The sequence below is a fragment of the Macaca fascicularis genome, chromosome 10, assembly GCF_037993035.2.
Source record: "Macaca fascicularis isolate 582-1 chromosome 10, T2T-MFA8v1.1".
NCBI lineage: Eukaryota > Metazoa > Chordata > Mammalia > Primates > Cercopithecidae > Macaca > Macaca fascicularis.
Window position 1 is genome coordinate 73447905 of NC_088384.1, and position 26438 is coordinate 73474342.

General features: G+C 40.2%; 1 protein-coding gene across 4 annotated transcripts in view; it reads left to right on the top strand.

Moving 5' to 3' along the window:
• Positions 1–26438, top strand: part of SEL1L2 (SEL1L2 adaptor subunit of SYVN1 ubiquitin ligase) — a 138311-nt gene that overhangs the window by 75439 nt on the left and 36434 nt on the right. For 3 of the 4 annotated variants that reach the window (XM_065521850.1, XM_065521851.1, XM_045364083.2), the window contains 5 exons: positions 3682–3844; positions 23358–23411; positions 23865–23924; positions 24015–24096; positions 25433–25587. In XM_065521850.1, the coding sequence (XP_065377922.1) occupies positions 3682–3844; positions 23358–23411; positions 23865–23924; positions 24015–24096; positions 25433–25587 (514 nt within the window). Of the gene's footprint in view, positions 1–2381; positions 2503–3681; positions 3845–23357; positions 23412–23864; positions 23925–24014; positions 24097–25432; positions 25588–26438 lie in introns of all 4 variants that reach the window. The other variant, XM_074004747.1, reaches the window with a different exon arrangement.

A 26438-nucleotide genomic window follows, 5' to 3' on the forward strand; every position in this document is an offset into this window, starting at 1 on the left:
TGGTAGCTAGCCCCAGACAGGGCAGCAACAAAGTCCATGACTTCTTAAAACCCAAACCTTTGAGAAGTATAAAAATACAGAGGATAAGGAGCACTCAGCTATGATCCTGGTTATGACAACATCAACAACTTTCATTTATCAAGCACCTGCTTTGTGCTAGTTACTGTTTTAGGTACTTTACATGTGTAAATTATTCATTGCTCACAGTGATACTGTGAGACATGGATAATTATCCCCAAATTACAGATAAGGAAACGGAGAGTCAAAAAGATGATGTAATTCATCCCAAGAGACAAGCAAGAAGTGAGGGAGTGGTTCAACCAACCCCAGCAAAACCTGGGCCTCACACTGAATGTCCCTGGGGGCTGTTATAATGAGGACGGGGTAAAATCAGATCCCAGAAATACAATCCAGCCTAATAGGAGCTCATCTCACTAACACGCCCACTGGCTAAATAAGTAAGAACAGAGCATTCTCCAGCCAGCCTAGCTAGAAGAAACAGATGTGGAGCGCCAGGCAGAGGCTGGTCCCTGAGATTTCAGATGACCCCTGACTATAGCCTGGGAGCCCACACAAATAAGGGGCCCACTAGGTGTGTTACATCAAGTCCAAGGAAATCCTGGATTTGGCCCAGTGGGACAAAATCACTCTGAGAAGGTCCCAGGTAACCATCCACTTAACCTTGAAAGGGATCTTCCTCTTTGGCCTAAAGAACAGGTAGAAAACCCAATCCTAATGGCAGACCATCCATCAGTGTGGGAACCTTCATGCCTACCTGGGTGTCATTCAGTTTCACGCTATTCTTACCAAGACTGTCCTGCCCACATCCTTGCCCCAGAACTCAGTCTCCTGACCGCCCCCTGCCACCTTTTTTTGAGATGGAGTCTCACTCTGCTGCCCAAGCTGGAGTGCAGTGGCACAATCTCAGCTCACTGCAGCCTCCACCTCCCTGGTTCAAGTGATTCTCCTGCCTCAACCTCCCAAGTAGCTGAGATTACAGGGGCCCACCACCACGTGCAGCTAATTTTTGTATTTTTAGTAGAGACAGGCATGAGCCACCACGCCCAGCCTCCTGACCCTTTTGAGTTGGTAGCAATGGAGAACTGAAATCTAATGGGCTTATAGAAACAGATCTCAGGAGTTTGTGGGCAAGCTGGGTGAAGTTCTCGTGTTATCAGGATGGCCTGCTGTCTCCTTAAGCAAGTTATACCTGTGCAGCCAAGCCTAAGTGTAGGGCAGGTGGAGAAAAAAATGACTGCACACCCTCCTGACCAAAGGAGAAGAATTTCATTCCCGCTCATTCCTCTGTTCTATCCCCTCTTTGCTTTGCTACTTCCTGGGTTGGCAGGCCAGATGTAAGATAGGTTAAGACTATCCTTTTGGCTCCTCCACACCCACATCCTGGACCAATTCATTCGTTCATTCACTCATTCATTCAGCCTCTTCTTTTGTATGAGTAGGAAAAAATCACTGAACGAGTTAGTACTGTTAAAAGTACAGATACTAAGCAAGCATATGTCAGAGAGAACAAATTTGTCTGAGTGAGTCAGGAAGCCTCACTGACAGCTAGAGTGGTGGCCCTTCATTAAGAATCAATCCCCATAAGCAAAGAAGTTTTGAAGATAAGCCATTGTTTTATACCAAGTTTCTGATATGCCCTGCAGAAGCATTGAGCCCTTCCTCCCCCATCACCCACCTAAGCATCCAATGCCAGACCCTGTAGAGATGATCCAGATAACTAACTAAATTGTCTTTCGGGATCTGCCCCTGCTGCCTAGCTTCTCCCACCTTTTTCCTCTTGGGGATTGCAGCCCATATCTTAATCTTAGCTTAATCTTAAGCTCATATCTTAATATCAGCAACTTTCTCCAGCCCTGGATCCTGCTTCTAGTATCCCTTATAGCATCTTGGGTTTTTCTCCTAGGGAACTCATATGCCCACACTGCCCTTGGAATGCAAGACACCTAGAAGGATTTGTTTTGCAGCCTGTTGCTGCCCTCCAGGTCCAGAGACTGAGTATAAAATGCTGGAGATACTAGGTGTACTACTGGAGGCCCCTGCAGCCTATCTCAGGTTTCTGTGCCTGGTCCATGCTGGTGCTCCTCCTGTCACAGTAGGCTATAGAGTTGCAGCAGGAAGCCACATGACAGAAAGGCACAAGGGAGTCTGTATCCTGATGCCAGGCTCTCTTCCTGTTGCCTCTCCCTGGGTGCCAGACATTTGCCTTTAGTGACCTTGAGACCATCTACCTTGTTTGCCTTCCCACCTCCAGAATTTCAGCTTGCTTTGACCTGGGTTAATTTCTTTCTTGATCTCCTGAACTCCAGTTTTCTGCCTCTTTTTGTTCCACTGGAGTACTCACCCTGTGTTTTGACATCCAGGACTCTAATGCCTACCTGGATGTTTCTCTGTCTGAGGTCCTTCTTGCCTGGACTACTCTGCTCCAGCTTCTGCCCAAGAGCAGCTTATTTTAGCCTCAGCATGGATAGGCTGTACAGAAAGGTGAGTCTCCTGATTCTCCTGAGTCAGAAGCAATGGTAGATTTTTGTGGGGTTTTTTCCCTGTATTTGAGCCAAGGTCACAGGTAGAAGTTAATGCTTTCTGGTCTTTCTACCTTCAAAAAGGAAGTTATAAAAGTGAAAATAAATGCCTAAAATACTCCCTGTCTCTGACACGTTTTGACCTTGCAAGACTCTCCATCACTTCGTATACCAATGAGGTCCAGGTGACTTCTGACTGGGACTCGAAGAGTGCAGTGTAAGGTAATCCTGTGGCAGCTATCATTTTAATCACTAAATGTTCATACCACTTACCACCTAATTATAGGAGAACAATTACCATGCTATAAAACTTTAGAATCAGTGCAACAGTCCCAATAATAATAGCTAAATGTACTGAGTGCTTACTCTATACCAGTCACAATGCCAAGCACTTCCCACAATTGTCTCATTTAATCTTCACAGCAACCCTATGAAGCGGGTGCTATAATACTATCCCCATTTCATAGATTAGAGGGTCACAGAGAAGTTATATAACTTGGCTGAAGTTCTCCAATTAGTAAGGGGTGGGACCAGGATTTGAACCAGGCAGTCAGAATCTAGAGCCCCAGCCATTAAGGTTTTGTTTCACTATTGCTTTTCCAAAGAGTCTGACTTTGCTGTGTTGAAGAATATATTCTGTTTAGCAAATTATTTTAAGATATGAAGGGATCATCATACTCCTGATAGCAACTTCCTAGAGGTTACATTCCAATTTTGATTATTCTTTTATTTTTCAGAATTTATTTTATAAAACAAATATTCATAAATAATGGTGGTGGCCATGGGAGAGTTCCCTATTTTAGGATAAGTTCCTCAATTTTTCACTTTACTCAGTGTATAAGCTTACTCACTGTATAAGATGGTGTATCTTACATATTTCTGTATCAGTGCATAAGATGGTGTATCTTATATATTTCTCCTTTTTAGTAGCTTTATTGTTTGTGAGATATATTTGAAATTATAACCTTAGGACTGCTTTAGGAATGAAAAAAATCTACTGATCTAGAGATGTAATGAACTTCACTAAACTGTATGACAACTGGTTCCTGCTTGTTAGAGAGAAGTAGTATGAAAAGTATTGAAGAGGGAGAAGAAAATTTCATTTTTGAAAATCAAACTTGACTTCCTATTCTTGAAACAGAGCCTACCTACTTTTTGCCAAAGCAGCTGACATGGGAAACTTGAAAGCTATGGAGAAAATGGCTGACGCTTTGCTATTTGGAAATTTTGGCATGCAAAATATAACAGCAGCTATCCAATTATATGAGTCCTTGGCTAAAGAAGGATCATGTAAAGCCCAAAACGTGAGTTTTGAAGGAAAATGAAACCTTAAATAGCTCTATCCTGAAATAACTATAGACAGCATGTGAAAGGAATTGAGCAATAGTATTCCAGCTCTGCTGCATGAACCCAGTCTAGGGAGGTTACCGTAATGCACTGAAACAGTGGTGTCAGGGCAGGAGTGCAGCAGAAGCCGCCCTGGGCAAATTGTTCTAGCTCCATGCGTGACTTTTGGGAATGGAACAGAACTGCTTTCTAATCCACCTTTCTATTGTCCATGACCATGCATGTGTTTTCAGATAATTTGGGACTTCCGAACCCCCAACAGCTAAATTTTATATAAAATGTATTCACCTATATGTAGAAATATGAAACTATATATATTATCTTAGGGTGATATGTTTGCATGATTTTTACATTTCAAATATTTTATAAGCTAAATGTAATTCCTTTTCTATTTTAATAAATGCATTCCATTTTATTCCAAGAATAACATCACCATTTCATAGAAAATCTGGAAAACAGGAGAAAAAAAGCTTTTTCCAAGCCAACCATCTTGATTCAACTACTGTTAGGACTGCTTTGTACTTCTGCTTGGCTTCTTTCTTTGTGCGTTTCTCTTTTTACATCATCCTAATCACGGGGCAATTGCATGTATCATTTTGCTTCTGGCTACTTTCACTTAATGCTATAGCAAAAGCATATTTTCATGTTGCTGTAGTCTTTACAATGAAAATCTTTTTTTCTGATTATGGAAAAAAATCTGAGAATTCAGAAAGTATGAAAAAGAAAGTAATCTAAAAGCTTTTCCCCCAGAGATCACATTTGTTACTATCCAGTGAAGTTCAGAAGCTAGACTTGGAGTCAGACAGACCTAAGTCTGAATTTACTCTTTCATTTGTTTATTGAATAAGCTACTTTACAAAACCCTTTCACCTTCTTCTGCATGAAAATTTGACCTTTGTTTCACTCTCTAGTTCTGTTTCCCTGGTGATCTGATAGGAATAAAGTGCCAACTATATTTTTAGTTAACCTTGCTTCTGGTAGAAATGACCTCTGATTGGCAAACTGCCTTTGAATTGGGAGAAAAGATCATGAACTATAAATACCAGATGGAGGTAGTACTTCTTGGGCAACATGGTGAAACCCCATATCTACTAAAAACACAAAAATTAGCTGGGCATCATGGCACATGCCTGTAATTCCAGCTGCTTGAGAGGCTGAGGAGGAGAATTGCTTGAACCTGGGAGGCGGAGGTTGTAGTGAACTGAGATTGCACCACTGCCCTCCAGCCTGGGCAACACAGCAAGACTCCATCTCCAAAAAAAAAAAAAGAATTCCCACAGAAAAAAAGTCCAGATGCTGCCCTGTTGGCATACTGTGGTTACTATGCCGTACCTGTCTTCATACACTGGTGGCGACATAGCCCATGGGTGTCCTGTGAGTCTGTATGTTTAGTTGAACCAGAAGTTGGACTGGAAGACCCCTGGTGGATGGGGCAACCTCACTAATTTTCATCTGTAAAGTTAAGATAATGATGAAACATTGGGTACTGCATCCTTCTGGTTCACTGCTATATCTCTACCATTTAACACAGTGCCTGGGACAAGAATTATAAGTTGAACAAGGAATTAATTAATTATAAGTGAATTTATGGAGTTATTGTGAGGATTAAAATAATGTGGGAAGACAGTTTCATACCTGGAACACTGTAATCTTTCATTATAGAGAAAGGAAATGTGGGAGGAGTGGGAATTAGGGAGATATTTGTTAAAGGATATAAGATTTAAGCAAGGAGGAGGATATAAATAATATTATTACTCCAATATTATTCTTCTGGAATATTTTCCAAGACTCCATAGAATTTTTTTTTTTTACAAAAACGAGCTAATACTTTAGTTGCTCCTTCCTAACTTGCTCTTTATTCACTTAACAATGTATCATAGATGTCTTTCCATGTTAATATATACAGACCGACATCATCATTTTAAATTATTTAAATCATCATCATTTAAATTAAGTTGCCGAATACTGCTTTTACATCAGGGACTCTTTATTGAAATTACATGTGAAATAATGCAATAAACAGATTTGTAAATGTTATAATAAAATATGAGAGCTATTAAACCTTCATTCCCCATATTTGCTTAATCAAAAATATAAAGTTCCAAGACAGACCAAATGTTACCACAGATAACAGTTTCCTCCATTAAAAATGGTATCGCTAAAGACCAAATGTTACCCTCACTCCCACCACTAAAAAAGGCAACACTTAATTTCTTTCCAAACTATGTCAACATGAATTTTATTTTTTTAGTGTGTGTATACATTAGTTAATAAGTCAACAATTGTTTCTTGGATAGCTACTATGTGTCAAACATAATGTAGTTAATGGGCAGAAAAAGATTACTAGGTCAGAGTCCTCCTAGGTCAACCTGAAATACAAATAATAGCAGCACAATTTAGGTGGACTATAGTTAAGGTACGTATAAAGTGCTTTAGTCACAGAAGAGGGTCTGGCTAGTTCTGCCTAGGGCAGGTAAAGAGTGTTTCAAGGAAGAAGTGACATTTACACTCAGTCTAGAATATTGGATAAAGGAAATATCAAAGATTTCACTTGTTTGTATATAAATAAAGCATTTGATACAAGGTCGAAATATTAATTACTCCCAGAAAAGAAGTTCCAAACTTACATGAATGGTTCCTAAAACACATGGATTTTAGAGTTGAAGTTGGAGTTTTACTCTAGGTAATGTGGTTATTGCGTCTAATTTGTGTTACTTTAGCTAATGTAGTTACATCTAGTCAGTTACATCTAGCTAGTGTTACTCTAAGTAGTGTGGTTATCACATGGCCACAAATATCCTCAAATCCCAGTTAAGTGACCATCAGTTGCTTGCCATTTTTTGTTTCTTTTTTTGCCTTTGGTTTTAAGGAGAATCATGTGGAAGAATGTAATTGGCTGAGTGCCAACCCAGTGCCAGGAGGAACAACTCTAAATGTCTAACCACTGGTCACGAATTATTACAGTCATCTTTGCAGAGAAAAGCAGGCATTGTTGAGACGGTACTCTAAGAAATGTACAGTTACAGACTTCAGGGTGGCATAGTGTGGTGGCAGAGAAGAGGTTCCCAAGTCAGAAGTTTTGACCATATGTGAGTCCATATATTCTACCACTTAGTAGCTCTTCCATCTTTTGTTTATTCTTTTAGTATCTCTGAAGAAGTTACTTCTCTAAACCTTAGGTTTCCCAAACCTATATCTATTATCTTAGGGTAAAAAGAGATTGATAGTAATACCCACATTACTTCACAAGGTTGCTGTAAGAACTAAAAAATATCTTCAAGAGTCCTTAGCAAATGTTAAAGAACATTAATGAATACTGTTGTGTAACAATTTTAGTCTCAACAGCATTGTCTTTGGGGTCAGTCAGTTCTGGCTTTACATCTCAGCTCCAGCTGGCCCCTAATGACTTGTCCTCTCTGGGGCTCAATTTCCTCTTCTGTAAAATGGGGATATTTACTTAGATATGTGAGTTTTGGTCTCAAGGAGAACCAGAAGACAGAAAATGAGTGAGGACAAACTTATGGCCCAAAAGGCTGACATTGACCTGGTATACAAAATTCAGCTGAACAAGTTTGTTGTTGTTGTTGTTGTTTGTTTTGGTTATTTGAGACGGAGTCTCGTTCTGTTGCCCAGGCTGGAGTGCAGTGGAGTGATCTTGGCTCACTGCAACCTCCACCTCCCAGGTTCAAGAGATTCTCCTGCTTTCAGCCTCCTGAGTAACTGGAACTACAGGCTGTGCCACCACACCTGGCTAATTTTTGTATTTTTAGTAGAGACGGGGTTTCACCATGTTGGCCAGGCTGGTCTCAAGCTCCTGACTTCAGGTGATCCGCCCTCCTTGGCCTCCCAAAGTGCTGAGCCCCCACACACGGCCTCTGTTTATTAAAATACTAAAATACTATGATATTGATTGATTTAAAAGTATCTGCTCAACCCTCTCTTATGCCCTCCCTGACATCCACCCTTATTCCTCACTAGAATTCCCCGACCCCAAAATTCCCATGATCTAGCAAGCATAGTGTTAACATCTGGATAAGCAGGGAGACTCCAGGATCCTGCCCCCAGCACTATAGCTGGATTAAATTCCAGTGCTTTGATGGATTCAGTTCTATATTTTGACTATCATCCCTGTCACCACTATAGCAAAATCTGTTTCCAATAGCAAGTCCCCTTGCAGTTGGTGTATTTCCTTGTGCAAAGAACAACTTGTTAAAGAGCTTCTGTGCCACAAACAATAGTTTGATGGCTGGTTGCTAGGACCAGACTGGCCACAGGCCATCCTGACTACAGCTCTCTAATAAGGCTGGCCCAGTGACCACCTTTCTTCTTGGGTTGTTTGTGCCAGCCTGGTACAGAAATCCTGCCCGCACTGCTGGAAGTGTTGGGAACTGTGAGGACAACATAGCAACAGAAATGTGGGTAAAGAAACTGGAGAAAGAGAGAGAGAGAATGAGAGAGAGACAGCGAGACTGAGAGAAGAGAGAATGAAGACATCTACTATCTCTGAGGGGAAAGGGAAGAACAATCAGAAATACTGAAATATAATAGATGAGACGAGCCTGGAGTGCCAGAGGTCTGGTAGGGACCCTATTTAACAATAACAAGAACAAAAACATAGGAATTCCTATTAAAGTGGCATTAAGGAGACAGGAGGGAAGAAATGCAACTTCTGGCTATGTACAAAGGAAAGCTGGATGGAGGAAAGGAGGCAGAATTACTTTTTTTCATGCACCTTCAGTGGTTTACCTTGCAAAAATTCAAATAAACTGAAGGAAATCCAGATAAGGGCAACGAAAGCAATTAAGGTTATAAACAGAGTCCATTAAATTGATTTTCAGAGATACCATATCTTTCAAATAATAATTATTAATTAACGGAATAGTCTTCATGAAAATGGTGGAAATAGAGGAAATTTCAAACAATCATACCCTAGAAGATGTCCTATAAAATATTATACTTTCCCAAGCTGGAGGTAGATTAGTTATATATTTTTTCTATTTCTCATTTCTCATCCAGGAAGTAGAAATTAGAATTATAAAGACTCACTCACTCCTTAATATTGATGAACTGTCCTCGATAGGAAATTTGTTAATTTGCCAAACAAGAAGGTTGGATGAAATCTCATTTGCTTTAAGAGTCAAAAATGGCCAGACACGGTGGCTCATGCCTGTAATCCCAACATTTTGGGAGGCTGAAGCAGGGGGATTGCTTGAGCCCAGGATTTTAAGACCAGCATGGGCAACATGATGAGAACCCTGTCTCTACAAAATTACAAAAATTGAAATTAGCTGAGCATGATGGTGCATGCCTGTGGTACCAGCTACTCAGGAGGCCAAGGCAGAAGGACCACTTGAGCCCAGGAGGTCAAGGCTGCTGTGAGCTGTGTTCACACCACCACACTCCAGCCTGGGCAACAGAGCAAAACCCTGTCTCAAAAAAAACCAAGAAATTGATCAACCAGGCATGGTGGCTCATGCCTGCGATCCTAACACTTTGGGAGGCTGAGGCGGGAAATCACTTGAGCCCAGGAGTTCAAGACTACCCTGGGCAACATAGTAAGGCCCTATCTCTACAAAAAAAAAAAAAAAAAAAGTGTTAGCCAGGAGTGCTGGCATGTGCCGGGACATGCCTGTAGTCCCAGCTACTTGGGAGGCTGAGGTGGGAGGATCACTTCAGCCAAGGAGGTCGAAGTTGCAGTGAGCCGTGACCATGTCACTACACTCCAGCCTGGGCAACAGAACCAGATCCTGTCCCTCAAATAAAAAGAGAAAAGGGAAGGGAAGGGAAGGGAAGGGAAGGGAAGGGGAGGGGAGGGGAGGGGAGGGGAGGGGAGGGGAGGGGAGGGGAGGGGAGGGGAGGGGAGGGGAGGGGAGGGGAGGGGAGGGGAGGGGAGGGGAGGGGAGGGGAGGGGAGGGGAGGGGAGGGGAGGAAGGAAGAAAGAAAGATAGAGAGAAAGAAGAGAGAAATTACTCATTTGCATTGTATTGCCCTTAAAACTTAATTTAATAGCAGTGATCTCTAAGTGTGGTACTATATGTGGCGATTGTGTTCTAGGTTTATTTGTTTTTGAGACAAGATCTTGCTCCATTGACTAGGCTAGAGTGAAGGGGCACAATCATGGCTCACCGTACCCTCAACCTCTTGGGCTCAAACAATCCTCCCACCTCAGCCTCCCAAGTAGCTAGGACTGCAAGCACAGGCCACCACACCAGGCTAATATTTTGTTAATTTTTTTTTTAAAGACAGGATCTCACTATGTTGCCCTGGCTGGTCTCAAACTCCTGGCCTCAAGTGATCCTCCAAACTCAGCTTTCCAAAGCACTGGGATCACAGGCATGAGCCACCTATTTTCTTTCTAAAAATATTTCTCTGGTTTTTTTTCCTCTAAATGTTTTATTCATGGGTATGTATTACCTTTGATATCAGAAAAAAAAATATTTAACTTAGATGTATACACTTCCTTGGTTACATAGTTTAAAATAGTTTTGCTGTGGATTATTAAAAAATTCATTCTATCATGTAAAAATAAACATCACTGACATATAAAAGAGAAAGATATGAGTGTTTGCCTATTTTATCATGCTTTATGATTCTATAATAATTCTATTTTAATGACAAAGATTCCACATTTTCTTTATTTATTCCAAATTTAAATTATAGAGCCGGGTGTGGTGGCTCATGCCTGTAATCCCAGCATTTCAGGAGGCCGAGGTGGGTGGATCACTTGAGGTCAGGAGTTTGAGATCAGCCTGGCCAACATGGTGAACCTCCGTCTCTACTAAACATACAAAAATTAGCTGGATGTGGTGGCACATGCCTGTAATCACAGCTACTTGGAAGGCTGAGGCAGGAGAATCACTTGAACCTGGGAGGCAGAGGTTGCAGTGAGCCTAGATGGGGCTATTGCACTCCAGCCTGGGCAACAGAGTGAGATGCTGTCCCAAAAAATTTTTTTAAATTAAAATACAGAAGCATTCATAGAGGGACTATAGGTTATTAGCACTGTGCTACTATAGAAAATAAATATTTTTAGTATCCACCTAATGATCATTTTGATAATTCTAGAATTACCTGCATTGAGCATTTCTTCTTGATGTTAATGCTCTTTTTGTATTAAGAGTACAGACAGTACCTGAGTTGTTCATTAGGGTTGATTCACACTTTTGTTTGGTATGCAATTTGAGCTAAAAGTAATGATCACAGGTGCTTTCAAGCTTCATGCAGTAATTAAAGGAAAATTGCTTAATCTTTTTTTCTCCTTTAATAATAATTTCTTATATAAAAAGTAGAAGGAGGAATATTTAATGCTTAAATTGTTATTATGGAACTTGAGTAATTTACTTTAGAGTACAGTAAAATATTTGAATTTAACTCTTAACTCTATTAATTTAAATCCCAGCCACTGTAACAATTCCTTAAAAACACAGCATAATGGTTAAGTTCAGAAATATGTCTTACAGGGGCCGGGAGCCCTGGCTCATGTCTGTAATCCCAGCACTTTGGGAGGCCGAGTCGGGCAGATTGAGGTCGGGAGTTCGAGACCAGCCTGGCCAAAATAGTGAAACCCAGTCTCTACTAAAAATACAAATAATTAGCTGGGTGTGGTGGCTCATGCTTGTAATCCCAGCTATTGGAAGGCCAAGGCAGGAGAATCGCTTGAACCCAGGAGGTGGAGGTTGCAGTGAGCCGAGATTGCACCATTGCATTCCAGCCTAGGCGACAAGAGTGAAACTCTGTCTCCAGAAGAAAAAAGGAAAGGAAAAATAAACAAGTCTTACAAACAATTTGCAGAACTTGACCTTTACAAACCACTGATAGTGTCATTGGTATCATCACTATTACGTCGCTTTCTCTTTCAATTCACAACATTTTTCTTTTCTGGATTAAGATTTAATCATTCTGTAATCCATATCATTTTATCTCACCTTTATCTCAGAAAAGGACCGAATACTAAAATTGGACTAAAGTTGGTAAGTGACAATGCCCAAGTATTAAGGTATAGGACAGGCTGGACGCGGTGGCTCATGCCTGTAATCCCAGCACTTTGGGAGGCCGAGGCTGGCGGTTCACGAGGTCAGCAGATTGAGACCATTCTGGCTAACACGGTGAAACCCCGTCTCTACTAAAAATGCAAAAAATTAGCCGGGTGCAGTGGTGGGCGCCTATAATCCCAGCTACTCGGGAGGCTGAGGCAGGAGAAAGGCGTGAACCTGGGAGGCGGAGCTTGCAGTGAGCCGAGATCGCGCCACTGCACTCCAGCCTGGGTGACAGAGCGAGACTCCATCTCAAAAAAAAAAAAAAAAAAAAGTATAGGACAGTGCTTACTATAATCAGTATATTTACTACACGATAACCCATAAGATCATAAGACTTCCTCTAGTGTCCTGGCACACTTCAAGTAGTATTTTAAAAATTAAATTAAAGCTCAGCCCTCCAGAGAATTAATTCAAAATCACGCATTGTTAGTTTTCTGCTAAAGAGAGTGGAAGTGTAACCCTGGGTTGATGAATTGAGGCTGGTAAAAGCATGGTTTTATTCTTTACATTTAAGAGTGAGCTTTATACTGAGGAATACGCCCCTCCCCAGTCACAGAATGGAACTATAACTCTCATACAACCCATTTCACAACTTCCTGAGCTCACAGATTTCTCCAGGAGGATCAGGCCAAATAGTTTGCTAGGCACTGCACAAAAGGATACACTGTTGGTGAAAGTATCTTAAAATATAACCCCAACTCAATAGAACAGTATCTTTATTTTCTTATTTAAAAAAGGTCAGTATATTTGTTTACATCAATGTTTCTGCATAACTAAATTAGATTCTAAATTGAGCAGAATCAAAAATTGCCAAGAGTTGCAAGAAAAATAAAAATCTAATATTGGCAGAAGATATCCTTAAAAAGAGCCAATTTAGCCATTTATATATATATATTACAAGGGTTAGAGGAGTACCAGGATCCCAGACGCCTTCTATTGGCAGAAACAGCCTTTATGGTCCACTTTCCTAAAAGAGGAATGTTTGCGATCAGAGGAATTGGCAGAATCATAGAGTATTTATTTATATGTTTATTTATTTGTTTGTTTATTTTGAGAGGGAGTCTTGCTTTGTCACCCAGGCTGGAGTACAGTGGTGCCATCTCGTCTCAGTACAACCTCTGCCTCCCAGCTTCAAATGATTCTCCTGCCTCAACCTCCAAGTAACTGGGATTACAGGCTCACACCACCACACCCAGTTAACTTTTGTCTTTTAGTAGAGACCGGGTTTCACCATGTTGGACAGGCTGGTCTCAAACTCCTGACCTCAAGTGATCCTCTCACCTCGGCCTCCCAAAATGCTGGGATCACAGGCGTGAGCCACTGCGCCCGGCCAAATACATATATATTTTTTATTTTTGGTGTATATATTAAATAAATGACACAAGTTATGCTTATAAACTGCATGTTAGAGTTATAATGTGTTTAGGAAATGAACTCCATAGTCAATTTCCAAATTTAAGGAGTTCTTTGTACTGGAAATGGTAATAAATATAATTGAAATTATAATAAACTTAAAAAATGATGTACTTTTGTTTTAATTGAATTGTAAGATCTTGATGTATTTTGATTTTTGGAAGACATTTTACAGTCTCACATGATGTTCTCACGAACTAGATGGAAAAATAAAAATGTGGACTTGATAATGGCAGTTGGAGAGTGCTAACAGTAATGAACTAATGTTAAGGTGAAAGCAGGTCTCTGAAGTACTCTACAGGATTCTGCTCGTGACCCTATGGGTTTCAAATGCCTTTTTTTTTTTGAGATGGAGTCTCACTTTGTTGCCCAGGCTGAAGTGCAGTGGCACAATCTTGGCTCACTGCCATCTCCGTCTCCCCCAGGTTCAAGTGATTCTCCTGCCTCAGCCTCACGAGTAGTTGGGATTACAGGCTTACCACCATGCCCACCTAATTTTTGTATTTTTAGTAGAGACAGGGTTTTGCCATGTTGGTCAGGCTGGTCTTGAACTCCTGACCTTCAGTGATCCGCCCACCTCGGCCTCCTAAATACTTCTTCGACTAGTAAGTTGAAAAGCTAAGACTAGAGTGTTGCTAATAAGAAGGATAGAAAGAAAGGCATATTACCAATGGCACACATAAGTGTGTGGAATGAACTTCTAAGAATGGTGACAGAAATCATGAGTTCCAAATGAGTAGAACCTTGCAAATACTAGAAACACCCAAGCAGACTTTTACAATTCTGTTCTGACCAAAAATGACTCTACTGAGAGGGATGAGGAGGAACCATGAGGAAGTGACACTGATGATCTAAATCATCATCTACCATAGCACATCCATAGATAATGTGTGAAATATGTAAATTAAGCAACAGCAATTTGTCTAGAGTAGTAACAATGGTAATTATCAAAACAGTTGAAATCATTAAAAGTGGTTGAACTGCTCTTCAGAACCATTTTAATTTTATTTATTTATTTTTTTTTGAAGGAGCCTCTCTCTGTTGCCCAGGCTGGAGTGCCGTGGCGTGATCTCGGCTCACTGCGACCTTCGCCTCCCAGGTTCAAGCGATTCTCTTGCCTCAGCCTCCCGAGTAGCTGGGACTATGGCCCCCACTACCACGTCCAGCTAATTTTTGTATTTTTAGTAGAGACGAGGTTTCACCATTTTAGCCAGGATGGTCTTGATCTCTTGGCCTCATGATCTGCCCACCTTGGTTCCCAAAGTGCTGGGATTACAGGTGTGAGCCACTGCGCGCAGCCAGAATTTTAACTTTTAATACACGTGCATTGATTAATTTGACAAAAATATTTTAAAAGTTAAATTTAGATATTAACCCTCTCCTCTCAAAACAATTATTTTTTAAAGCAAAAACCAGAAGTCCTCTTCTACTAAAAAGGGACCAGCAATCTGGAAAATGTCAAATTCCAGGTGGGGGGAAGAAATGTACAAGACGATCTTAAAATATCTTATCATACCTGATAGGAAGGATGGTGTCAGGAAATTAGGGTCATGACCAAGGGATAGAGGAGCCAACTCAAATAGGCTCCCACCGGCTAAAACTGGAACAATCAAGCACCAAAATGAATAATGATGGCAATGGACTGAAACATCTAAAATCTATTTAAATTCATTTGTTCATAATGATACCTAGAAACAACACTCATTCATCACTTCGGGGGACATTAAAGAACCAACTCACATTATTTTGAAAACTGATAAAGGGAGTCAAGTATTTATCTGCCTATTCTGCACAATAGAGTATAGGTGACATTTTTCTTTATAGAATTATTTCAGCTAATAAATGAAGAAGGAATGACAGAATTATAATGTCTTTATTGCCACCCCTAATGAATCAGTGGATCCGAGATAGGAGGTGGGACTCGATTCCTGAGGTAAAGCTTGGACACTGGACCCAATTGAGTACTAGCTAAAACAGGGATGAGGTGGAAGCAACTTTCCATAAGACACACCCACCAATGTGCCATGTCAGTTTACCATTGCCATGGCAACACCCTGGCGTTACTGCCCTTTTCCATGGCAATGAGCTGACAACCCAGAAATTACTACCCTTTTCCTGGAAATTTCTGCATAAACCACACCTTAATCTATATGTAATTAAAAGTAGGTATGAAGGCCAGGCGCAGTGGCTCATGGCTGTAATTCCAGCACTTTGGAAGGCTGAGGGGGGTGGATTGCTTGAGGTCAGGAGTTTGAGACCAGCCTGGCCAACATGGTGAAATTCTGTCTCTATCAAAAATACAAAAATTAGCTGGGTGTGGTGGTGGGCAACTGTAATCCCAGCTACTTGGGAGGCTGAGGAAGGAGAATCACTTGAACCCATGAGGCAGAGGTTGCAGTGAGCCGAGATGGCACCACTGCACTCCAGCCTGGGTGACAGAGTGAGGCTCTGTCTCAAAAACAAAACAAAACAAAAAAACAAAAACAACCAAAAAAGTAGGTATGAATATGACTGCAGAGCTGCCCTGCACTGCTACTCAGCACACTGCCTGAGGGGTAGCCCTGCTCTTCAGGAGCAGTTACAAAGCTGTAACACTGCCGAAGCTCTAACACTGCTGCTTCAATGAAGCTGTTTTCTTCCACCCTACCGCCAGCTCACCCTTGAATTCTTTCCTGAGCAAAGCCAAGAACCCTCACAGGCTAAGCCCCACTTTAGGGCTTGTCTGCCCTACATCAGACCTAAGCAAGCTCATCAGTGGCTTCTAGTTTCACAAAGCAGAGACAATAAATTATGCACCTCCTGATGGAAAACATAGTACTTTCTATGAGACAGTCTTGTCAAATAAGTTACAATAAGTTTGATCAACCCTCTAAGTCTGCCTACCAATTTACAGAACATAGTGTTTCAATCAGCAAAATAATGACTAAGAGTAACTCTACAGGACAAATAAATTGATTGATGCATGCATATGTTCATTGCAGCACTATTTCACAATAGCGAAGACATAACATCAACCTAAATGCTTATCAGTGATAGAATGGATAAAGAAAATGTGGTACATATATACCATGGAATACTAGAGATCATGCCCTTTGCAGGGACATGGATGGAATTAGAAGCCATTATCCTCAGCAAACTAAGGCAGGAACAGAAAACCAAATACCACATGTTCTTACTTATAAGTGGGAGCTGAATGATGATGTTGCAGGACTTTTCCCTAGTTCAGCTAAAGACGGGGTTCTTTGTCCCACAGCCATGAAAATTCAGGCTCACAGACAATTTGAATGCTGAATAAGATGGGGCTTTATTGGGTGAAAAAGGAAGAAAAGGAGGAAACAGGGACTCTTGCAAGGCCAGAGTCCCTGCTAGAGTGCTTCCCACCGGCAGTTCCACCCCATTGTGCAGGCTGGTTGGTGTTTTTCCAGGGACCCTCTCCTACCAGCCGTCTCAATGAAAACACATGGACACGTGAGAGGGAACACCACACACACTGGGGCCTGTCAGAGGGGGGGTTGTGGAGGGAGAAAGAGCATCAGGAAGAATAGCTAATGGATGCCAGGCTTAATACCTAGGTGATGGGATGATCTGTGCAGCAAACCACCATGGCAAACATTTACCTACATACCAAACCTGCACATCCTGCACATGTGCCCCTCAACTTAAAATAAAAATGGAAGAAAAAAAAAAACTTAAAGATCAAAAAAGACTTAAGAGGCAGGGCATGGTGGCTGACACCTGTAAGTTCAGCATTTTGGGAGGCCAAGGCGGGAAGATCACTTGCACCCAGGAATTGAAGACTAGCCTGGGCAACGTAGTGGGACCCTGTCTCTATTTTTATATATATATATATTTTTTAAAAATATTTTTTTAAAGGCAAGAAATATGCCACTCAGTTGCAATGTGTTCATCATATTTGGATACCAATTCAAATAAACAAACAAAAAAAAAAAAAAAGAAGAAAAAAACAAACTTATAAGGCAATTGGGCAAATGTAGATACTGACTGATGATGTTAAGGAATTACTATTAATGCTTTTAGGTGGATATGGTATTATAGTTACGTTATTTTAGAAGATTTTCTTTTATAGGTACATATTAAAATATTTACAGATGAAATATATGTTATCTTAAGATTTGCTTCAAATAAACTGGATGGCTGGGGGAAATCAGTGTGGGTATAAATAGACTTGACTATCAGTTGATAATGGATAATTAAATTGGCTGATAGATACCATGGGGTTGATTATATTACTTATTTTATTTTATTTTATTTTATTTTATTTTATTTTAATTTAATTTTGTTTTATTTTGAGACAGAGTCTCACTCTGTTGCCAGGTTGGAGCGCAGTGGCACAATCTCAGCTCATTGCAACCTCCGTCTCCCGGGTTCAAGCAATTCCCCTGCCTCAGCCTCCCGAGTAGCTGGGACTACAGGCACCTGCCACCACACTTGGCTAATGTTTTGTATTTTAGTAGAGCCAGGGTTTCACCATGTTGGCCGGGATGGTCTCTATCTCCTGGAATGATCTGCCCACCTTGGCCTCCCAAAGTGCTGGGATTATAGGCGTGAGCCACTGCACCTGGACTACTTTCATATATTTGAAATATTCTATTACAAAAAGGAAAAGTAGGCCAGGCATGGTGGCTCACACCTATAATCCCAGCACTGTGGGCAGTCGAGCAGGGGCAGATCACTTGAGGTCAGAAGTTTGAAACCAGCCTGGCCAACATGGTGAAACCCCATCTCTACCAAAAAAAAAAAATTAGCCGAGCATGCTGGCATGCACCTGTAGTCCCAGCTACCTGAGAGGCTGTGGTGGGAGAATCCTTTGGAACTAAGAGGCAGAGGTTGCAGTGAGCTGAGATGGGACCACTGCACTCCAGACTGGGTGATAGAGTGAGACCCTATCAAAAGAAAGGAAAGAAGAAAGAAAGAAAAAAAGAAAGAAAGAGAGAGAGAGAGAGAAGGAAGGAAGGAAGGGAAAGAAAGGAAGGAAGGAAGGAAGGAAGGAAGGAAGGAAGGAAGGAAGGAAGGAAGGAAGGAAGGGAGGGAAAGAAAGAGAAAAGAAAGGGGAAGGAAGGAAGGAAGGAAGGAAGGAAGGAAGGGGAAGGGAAGGGGAAAGGAAGGGAAGGGAAGAAAAAATAGATGGAATAGGGCAAGACCTGTACATTACTGAGAGGGAGTGGGATATTTCTATACTTGTCTGGTTTTTGTTGAGAATTGTAGTAACTTTCCCCGCCCCCAAAACGGCAACAGAAAGATTTCTAGTGTCACATACTGTGGCAGAACATTAACACATATCATGAAAACATGGAGTCCATCTTTTCTCCCTTTGTATTGATGAGCTTGTAACTACAACCAATAAAGATTAATGAAAGTAATATTACACCATTTCCAAGGCTAAACCACACACACACACACGAAAGATATAGGTCTGGCTCTCTCAGTGTGCTTGTCACCATGAAGAGAGCACACAACATGGAGAGGCCACATGTAGGTATTCTGCCCATTAGTTGCAGCTGAGGTCTCAGCCAACAGCTGGCATCAACTGCCTGACATGCGAGTGAGCAAGTCTTCAGATGATTCCAGTCCCCAGCCTTGGAGTTTTACAACTAAGGCCCCGGTATCATGGATGAGACACAAGCTATCTCCATTGTATCCTGTCCAAATTCTTGATCCACAGAATCTTGGAGCATAATAAATGGATTTTATATGACACTAAGTTTTGGGGTAATTTGTTCCACAGCCAAAGTAACTGTAACAAGGGTACTTATATTCAGAATTGAAAGGGTAGAATGCACTTTTCTCAGCAAGCACAGATGAAGTTTTTCAGCGATTCCTAGGGATTTGGCATTTTCTCCTGCCTTCAGTTGCATAGCTCAGCTGTGACAGCTAATCCTTTTGCATATAATTTAGTAATAAAGTTTAATCTGCTTTGGCATATCTTTGTTTCTTTAGGACCTTGACTGTTGCTTTGAAGGGAAATAGGAAGTTGTGGTCCTTCTTCTTACAAATGAATATTTGCTTCATCAATATGAAATCTGCACTCTACTGCTCTGTTCTACGCCTTCCAAAGCACCTAAAAGTCTTCTGTTTTAATGCCAAATCTCAACATAATCTTTTTGAACATTGCGTATATCAATTAAACTTGACACATGTAGGACCAATAATGCACATAACTTAACTGAAGTTATGAAAGTATGAACAGCTGTGACAGAAAATCCAGGCAGACAAAAAAAGTATTCCCTGACTACATCTACATGCAAAATTAAGACTATATAGAAAAGCATTCTAAACAAAATTTTTAAAAATTTGCAAAAAAAAAAAATTTTTTTTAATGATTCCACAAAGAAAAATCTCAATTTATTTGAGAAATGGTAGCTTTGACTAGAAGCAATAAAACTACAAAATGATGACCAAAAGATAGCTTAGTCACACTTTTTATACAATTACAAGTCTCCTAATTAATAGCAAAATCGAAATTGAACTGACATATTAAGCACTTATCATGATGATAATACTACATAGTAAAAATTATGGAATAGGGCTAATGCCAGATGCAGAGGAAAATATACAACTTTATGTGTTTTAATAAACAAGAAATGGCCGGGCACAGTGGCTCACGCTTGTAATCTCAGCACTTTGGGAGGCCAAGGAGGGCAGATCACGATGTCAGGAGATCGAGACTATCCTGGCTAACACAGTGAAACTCCATCTCTACTAAAAACACAAAAAATTAGCCAGGCATGGTGGCGGGCACCTGTAGTCCCAGCTACTCGGGAGGCCGAGGCAGGAAAATGGCATGAACCCAGGAGGCAAAGCTTGCAGTGAGCCAAGATCGCGCCACTGCACTCCAGCCTGGGCAACAGAGCAAGACTCTGACTCAAAAAAAAAAAAACCAAAAAAAAAAAAGGAAAAAAAAATAACTCTAGCAAAATAAACGTAGGACAAAAGGATTAGTAAACATAGAAACAGAAATCAATGTAATGAATTAGAGAACAAAGTCATTTATTTCATAAATAAAAATGAGATAATTCTTTAATTCTTTAAAATGCCCCCAATAATGGGGACAAAACTCTAGCTGCTACTCACACAATAGGTGCATTTGGTTGTTGCCAGGTGAGCCTCCAATGCCCATAACCAAGGAGGATTTAACAAGGGGATTTTATTGCTTGCAACAAGTAAGGAGGACACCAGAGGTAGTGCCCCAAAGCAGTGCCCCCACAAACAGGCGTGAAAACCGAGCATGTCTTGGGCTGGTCAGCTGAATCACTGTGTGTAGAGAGGGAGTCCTGGCCGCACAGGCGCAGTGGCAGATTATGTTTCTACATATGTCACATGTATAGAAAATAGAGAATAAGCTCCTCCCTGGGCCAGGTTTTTAAAATGATAACAATGAGAGTTCGCCAAAGTTCATCTCCTACTCAACCATCTCTGGATCCAACTGTTTGCTGTTTTTCTGAGGCTGAGCTTCTTCCAGGAACTTTTTGAAACAACTCAAAGTGCAACAGTTGCAAGTGGGCACTTTTTCAGTGTGTACCGGAAAACCCAGGGCCCCTGAGTTACATACCAGTCTATCACAATTTTTAAAAAATAACCAATGGGTAACATTGAGAATTTAAAAATAAAACCACAGATTGAAAGAAATGTAAGCAATTATGAGACAGTGCTATATTCAACTTTATGTGAATATATTAAAATCTAGATGAAATAGACATTTTCCAGAAAATATAAATCAGCTCCTCCTGTAGGGTATTACAGGTCACACTCATATCAATGTGGTAGGAGCCTTGACTAAACCTATAACTATGGAACAAATTGAAAATGTCAAAGATAAGCCTCTCCAAAGACACTACACTCAGATGGTTTTACTAGGAAGTTCTATACAATAAAACCATCATAAATTTTTTTCTATTATGTAAATTATTTTTAAAAAAGAAGATCTTTAAATATCATTCTAAAAAGTCTTAAGAATCCAGAAGAATAAAACAGGCAGATTTCATTTATAAACACCAATATAAGGTTTCTAAATAAAATTTTAGCAAATTGAAAAGCATGAAATTTAATCAAGTAGGATTTTTAACCAGAAATATTAAGATAATTCAACATTAAGAATACATTTTTATAGCTTAATCTCAATAAAATAGCACCATATCACTTTCTACCTACTTATCCTGCTTCAGTTTTCTTCATGGTACTTGCTGTGATTTGAGTGTTTGTGTCCTCTCCAAAATTCATGTTGAAACTTAATGCCCAATATAACATTATTAATAGGTGAGGCCTTCAGGAGGTGATTAAGCCATGAGGGTGGTGCCCCCTGTATAGGACTAGGTGCCCTTATAAAAGGGCTTGAGGGACGAAGTTTGTTCCTTCTGCCCTTCCACCCTCTGCCAGGGAAGCACACAGGCTTTGACTTTCTTTTTGATTTCTGTAACCTGCAGTGCAGAGGACAGTGCCTAGCACCATCTGCTTAGTAAATGCTGATTAAGTGAATTTTATTAATATGCTAAGAAGAAAAAATATAAATAATTATAATACATGCTGAAAATAGAGTGATAAAATTCAACATTTGTTTCTGATTCTAAAAGTTAGTAAATGGAGAACATTTAATTGAAATTATTAGCAAAATGTATATATAATAGCAAACCACAACAGGCATCCATATTAAAATCAGAAACAAAAAAAAAAAATAATACTTGCCATGACCACAATTCATTACATTGTTCTGGAAGTTTTACCCAATAAAATAAAAGGAAATGGGTTACATGAAAGAACTTACAAAATTATTATTTACAGATGATAATGTGTCAACTTAGTATACTCAAGAGAACATTTAAAAAACAATGGGTTAGCGTCACATGACATCTTTTTAAAAATAAATAAATAAATTTAAAAAATAAAAAACAGGCTGGGCACAGTGGCTCACGCCTGTAATCCCAGCACTTTGGGAGGCCGAGGCAGGCAGATCACCTGAGGTCAGGAGTTCGAGACCAGTTGGCCAACATGGTGAAACCCCATCTCTACTAAAAATACAAAAATTATCTGGGCATGGTGGCAGGTGCCTGTAATCCCAGATGCTAGGGAGGGTGTGGCAGGAGAATCACTTGAACCTGGGAGGTGGAGGTTGCAGTGAGCCGAGATCAGGCCATTGCACTCCAGCCTGGGTGACAAGAGCGAGACTCTGTCTCAAAATAAATAAATAAAAATACAAATAAAAAACAATGGGAAGCCATTAAAAGGTACTAAACAGGGCCAAGGTGACACAAGCAGATTTGGCTCTACTCATACATGAAGAATGGAGAGGAGGAGAAAAGCCTGGATACTACTACAATTGTCCTCATGAGAATTGAGACTAACTCACAATAGCAGGTGCTGAAAGAAATGAATTGGAGAGATATTGTAGAGGTGAAATTCACTGGAAGTTGATGGTAAATTGGTTACTTGGGGTAAGACAGTAGCAGGTATCTCAGATACCTCCTGCGTGGGGTTATAAATATGAGAGTTCTGGGAAAGAGAGCCGGAGACTCATTATACAGAATGTAGACTTTTCTAATACTCCTGTTTTCAGCCTTGTTCTTCACCGATATTCTTTAATGTGTCTGTGTCTCAAAGTCTGAAGTCTCCTTGGTTTAATTTCTTCAGGGAATAAGCCTCCCATCTCCAGTGGGGTCAGGGGATGGGCTATCCGCCTGGCTGCACAGGAGAGGGGTTAGGACTGCTCTTTTTATAGACTCCTAATCAATACCCATATATAGCCAGGCGTGGTGGTGGGCACTTGTAGTCCCAGCTACTCGGGAGGCTGAGGCAGGAGAATCACTTGAACCTTGGAGGCGGAGACTGCAGTGAGCCGAGATCATGCCACTGCACTTCAGCCTGGGAGACAGAGAGAGACTCCGTCTCAAAAAAAAAAAAGAAATTAATGCAAATTATGAAGCACACATTTAAGATATCCCTTATCCATACAGATAAGAATAAATATGAGATAAATTGATTAAATTGTGTTTTTTCTTTTGTGCTTTAGGCATTAGGATTTTTGTCTTCTTATGGAATAGGAATGGAATATGATCAAGCTAAGGTAAAGGTCATTCTGTTTTATTCTGGAACAAAATTGATTTCTTTAAAATGGACATTGAATAAAATCTACTCATTAATTAAAGGGGTTCACTCTAGTGTAGTAGTTGAAAGCACCAGCTTAATAGTCAAAGAAATGTAGTGTTCTTATGCTATAAGTTTCTTAAAGCCTCATAAGTCAACTTTTTCATTGAAGATAGATAGTATCTGCTTCATAGGGAAATTATGATGATTAAATGAAATATCTTATACAATGCCCTTATCACAGACTCCAGAGATTAGTAAACCCCTAATAAACGGCAGCCATCTTTACAAAGGAGAGTGAAATTTGAAATTTATTTCGGAGTAACTCAATGGGTCATTGTGGGACTAGGAATAAAAAAGGAATCGTTGGTTTGAGTTTCAAATTTAAATGGCCAACCTGGTTTGGGGGGTTTTTTGTTTGTTTTTACTTTAGGCACTGATATATTACACCTTTGGAAGTGCTGGAGGAAGCATCATGTCCCAGATGATTTTGGTTTGTAAACAGAATATTCTCGGGACCAAATTTGTATGCCATAAATACAGCATTGTCTTGAATATTAAGATGCATCTGTTGGTGTTTTAGGGGTACAGATATTTGTCAGGAATCAATGTTCTACAGAATTGTGAAGTTGCCCTAAGTTATTACAAGAAAGTGGCAGATCATAGTAAGTAATCCACATAACTTATTTAAAAATAAACAGCTGCCAAGGAATGAGAAAAATGAATAAATAACAGTTCAATTGATATAAACTTATGAAAATATCAAAAGTGTATGTTCTTAACATGTTGTAATACAATTCTTTTAATATAATACAGAGTTTCTGTTTCCTTAATAGCTACTTTCCAAATAATTTTAAAAGATTATACTCAGTTTTTATTTTCGTTAATATGTATCCCCAAACAATTCTGTTTTACTTGCTTTTGTGATGTTCTTTCCTTTGCTGAGGATTTGAATGTAACACCAATAAATATTAAGCAGTTACCATAAATATAACATTTAGAATATGGGATGACTGCCAAAAATTCCTAAAGGAATGAATGTAAGGTACATACATTGGAGGTATCTATCACCACATATGAGAACAATTCAAGCAACCATTAGTCTAAATGTAATCAGAATAACATCTAAACACACATCTTTGGCACTATGAGGATCTGAGAAAAGAAAGAAGGAGGAAAAAAAATAGTTTCGAATTTAAGATGCTATATATAACAAGATCATTTCACGTGCTTAGTGAAATTTGAATTACTATATATATTTCAAACTGCACACTTTGTTAGGTGTATTCAAGCATATTTATATTTATTTTCAGACTATCCATAGGAAGTAATTAAAGAGCAGTGATTATGCCTGTATTATAGTCTTAGTCCCAGAAAAAAATTATGGATAGAGTGAGTTGTCTGCTCCTAAAATATCCCCTTTCCGTGAGTCTTTTTGGTCAAGATCTTCTGTAGAGTCTGATATAAGTTGATACAATACTTGCATAGGTTGCAAAGAAGAACTAGAGAACCCAATAAACAAAAATCTGCACTTTTTTTTTTTTTTTTTTTTTTTTGAGACAGCGTATCCCTCTGTCATCCATGTTGGAGCACAGTGGCTTGATCTCTGCTCACTGCAGCTTCCGCCTCCTGGGTTCAAGCAATTCTCATGCCTCAGCTTCCCAGGTATCTGGCATTACAGGCTTGCACCACCATACCTGGCTAATTTTTGTATTTTTAGTAGAGACAGGGTTTCACCATGTTGGCCAGGCTGGTCTCGAACTCCTAACCTCAAGTGATCTGCCCGCCTCTGCCTCCCAAAGGGCTGGGATTACAGACACGAGCAACCGTGCCTGGCCCAAAATCTGCAAATTTCTATTTTTCATGGATCTTCTGTCTCTATTAGTTGAACAGATTTCTGCACAATTTAAGAAAATAAGCTAACGGTGTTTTCTCTAAATTGACTGTTATCTCTTGTAGCCTCTGTTTTCTAGCTATTCTCTGGCTTGTTTTTATTCACAGTTGCTGACACATTTGAAAAAAGTGAAGGTGTTCCAGTGGAAAAAGTGAGACTAACAGAAAGACCTGAAAATCTGAGTTCTAACAGTGAGATTTTGGATTGGGACATATACCAATACTATAAATTTTTGGCAGAAAGAGGAGATGTTCAGATACAAGTAATGTATACAGATGAGATTGAGTTTTTAGAACATGAAAATTACAAGGGCCTTAATTCTTTCTGAGTCCTGGAGGGATGAACAACACCCTATCCTAAATAGGAAAGGGGAGAGACACGCCCTCCTCTCGCCCTACTCCTGTTTTGTTCCCTGCTACTTGCAGTTCCTGCAGCCCACTGGAGAACTAGTTGCCATAATAATAGCAATGTTTTTGCATTTATTCCTTAAAAATTAATTTTTTTTTTTTTTTTTTTTGAGACGGAGTCTCGCTCTGTCACCCAGTCTGCAGTGCAGTGGCGCGATCTCTGCTCACTGCAAGCTCTGCCTCCCGGGTTTACGCCATTCTCCTGCCTCAGCCTCCCGAGTAGCTGGGACTACAGGCACTCACCACCGTGCCTGGCTAATTTTTGTATTTTTAGTAGAGACGGGGTTTCACTGTGTTAGCCAGGATGGTCTAGATCTCCTGACCTCGTGATCTGCCCACCTCGGCCTCCCAGAGTGTTGGGATTACAGGTGTGAGCCACTGCGCCCGGCCCCAATGTTGGTTTTAATATGAATAAACTACAATCCAGAAAGGTTCTGTCTTTGGGAATGGGACAGTATTTGCACAATCTTTGAGGGTCAAGAGCTAAAGCCCCTAGGTTTACGTGCCTGGGTGATTCTGTACCCCGGCAGGCCGGCTTCTAGCCACTAAGGAAGCCATATGTCCAGCAGCAACCAATTACCCAATAAATGATATAGTCTGGAATGTTTCCCTGAATTTTTCAGGACATTTCAAACACGTCCAACAATCAACATACTACCGTAGAATCACCACATAAATGTTTTATTTATTTAAAGTAATACTGCTG